Here is a 1,255-nt window from a genome sequence, read left to right as displayed (position 1 = left end):
TGGTTGCACACTGAACCAGGATTTACTTACTGAACTTATTTGTGATGTCACAAATCATGCTCGTAGGCCCCGCCCCTTAAAATCAGATGTTCAATGAGCTCAGAGAACTGATTTCTGAGAGGAGCTTTAATGAAACCACTCACATTGTGAACGCCACTCTTTCTCTCTCTGATCTGTTTATTCGTTTTTTGTCTTTCTGTCTTTCAGATGCCAACGAGTGTGATGACAACCCCTGCGTTAACGCCAACTCCTGCCGAAATCTGATTGGAGGATACTTCTGCGAGTGCCTCCCGGGTTGGACGGGGCAGAACTGCGACACCAGTGAGTAAGACGATGTGGACGCAGTCGTGGTGCCAAAACATTCAACCCGCCAGCAGCGATAACAATAATCTTCATTTGTATAGAAAATATTTTTTTATCAAATGCTCTTAATTTATACCCACAGTTTATTAACTATCAATGGCTGCAATGTTCAGTCATTTAAAGGTCCAGTGTGTAACATTGAGGATGATCTATTGTCAGAAATATAATATCCATACGTATGTGTTCATTAGTGTATAATCAGCTGAAAATAAGAATGGTTGTGTTTTTGAATCAGTGCTGTGATGTGTGAATGTCCGAAACAACTCCAATTTATTAAACTGACTGAAGTTCTGGAGCTGTTTTGTTAGTCTGAAATCATCCCGTCAGAATAACATACAAAGTATCTATGAAAACAACATCCTGCTCGATAACCCAGCTGCTAATCTTTATGATTTTTATTAACCTTGTTGTGAACTGTTTGTGCAGATATCAACGACTGTCGGGGTCAGTGCCGGAACGGAGCGATGTGCAAGGTAACACGCTGTTTTCAGGCCTTTTTCTTTCACACACACACGTTTTCTTCACCAGCGCTATAAACAGCAAACGCTGAGCCATGCATGTAGGGCAGAGACTGTGTGTGTGTGTGTGTGTGTGTGTGTCCATGACAACAGCAGATCAGATTTCTCCAAACGTTCTGGTTTCCCAACTCAAGATAAACAGTCTGTCCTCGTTCTTTTCAAACGCTGATTGCTAAGTTTTTTTTTTGGTTCGGCCATTCTTCTCCTCACAATGGTTTAGTGTTTACTGATGCAGATTCCATTACATCAGCAGCATTATCTCTCAGCTCATTTTGATTTACGCCGTTTATGGTTCAGAGAGCTCACAAATCCAGAAAGCAACAATAACTGAAGACAGTTTTTACAGAAGGTACAACTACCTGCAGTCCTCTCAG

The 1,255-nt window shown here is 41.5% G+C and overlaps 1 protein-coding gene across 1 annotated transcript in view; it reads left to right on the top strand.

Annotated features, from left to right (window-relative positions):
* LOC118326970 (protein jagged-1a-like) overlaps positions 1–1,255 on the top strand; it is a 5,163-nt gene that overhangs the window by 594 nt on the left and 3,314 nt on the right. Inside the window, exons 3-4 of the mRNA XM_035660134.1 lie at positions 87–321; positions 790–836. Coding sequence (XP_035516027.1) covers positions 87–321; positions 790–836 — 282 coding nt within the window. The remainder of the gene's footprint in view (positions 1–86; positions 322–789; positions 837–1,255) is intronic.

The sequence above is a fragment of the Morone saxatilis genome, unplaced genomic scaffold, assembly GCF_004916995.1.
Source record: "Morone saxatilis isolate NCDOM2014 unplaced genomic scaffold, NCSU_SB_2.0 Contig17, whole genome shotgun sequence".
Lineage (NCBI taxonomy): Eukaryota > Metazoa > Chordata > Actinopteri > Moronidae > Morone > Morone saxatilis.
Note: the sequence above shows the minus strand (reverse complement) of the source record. Positions and strands in the feature narration are given on the sequence as shown.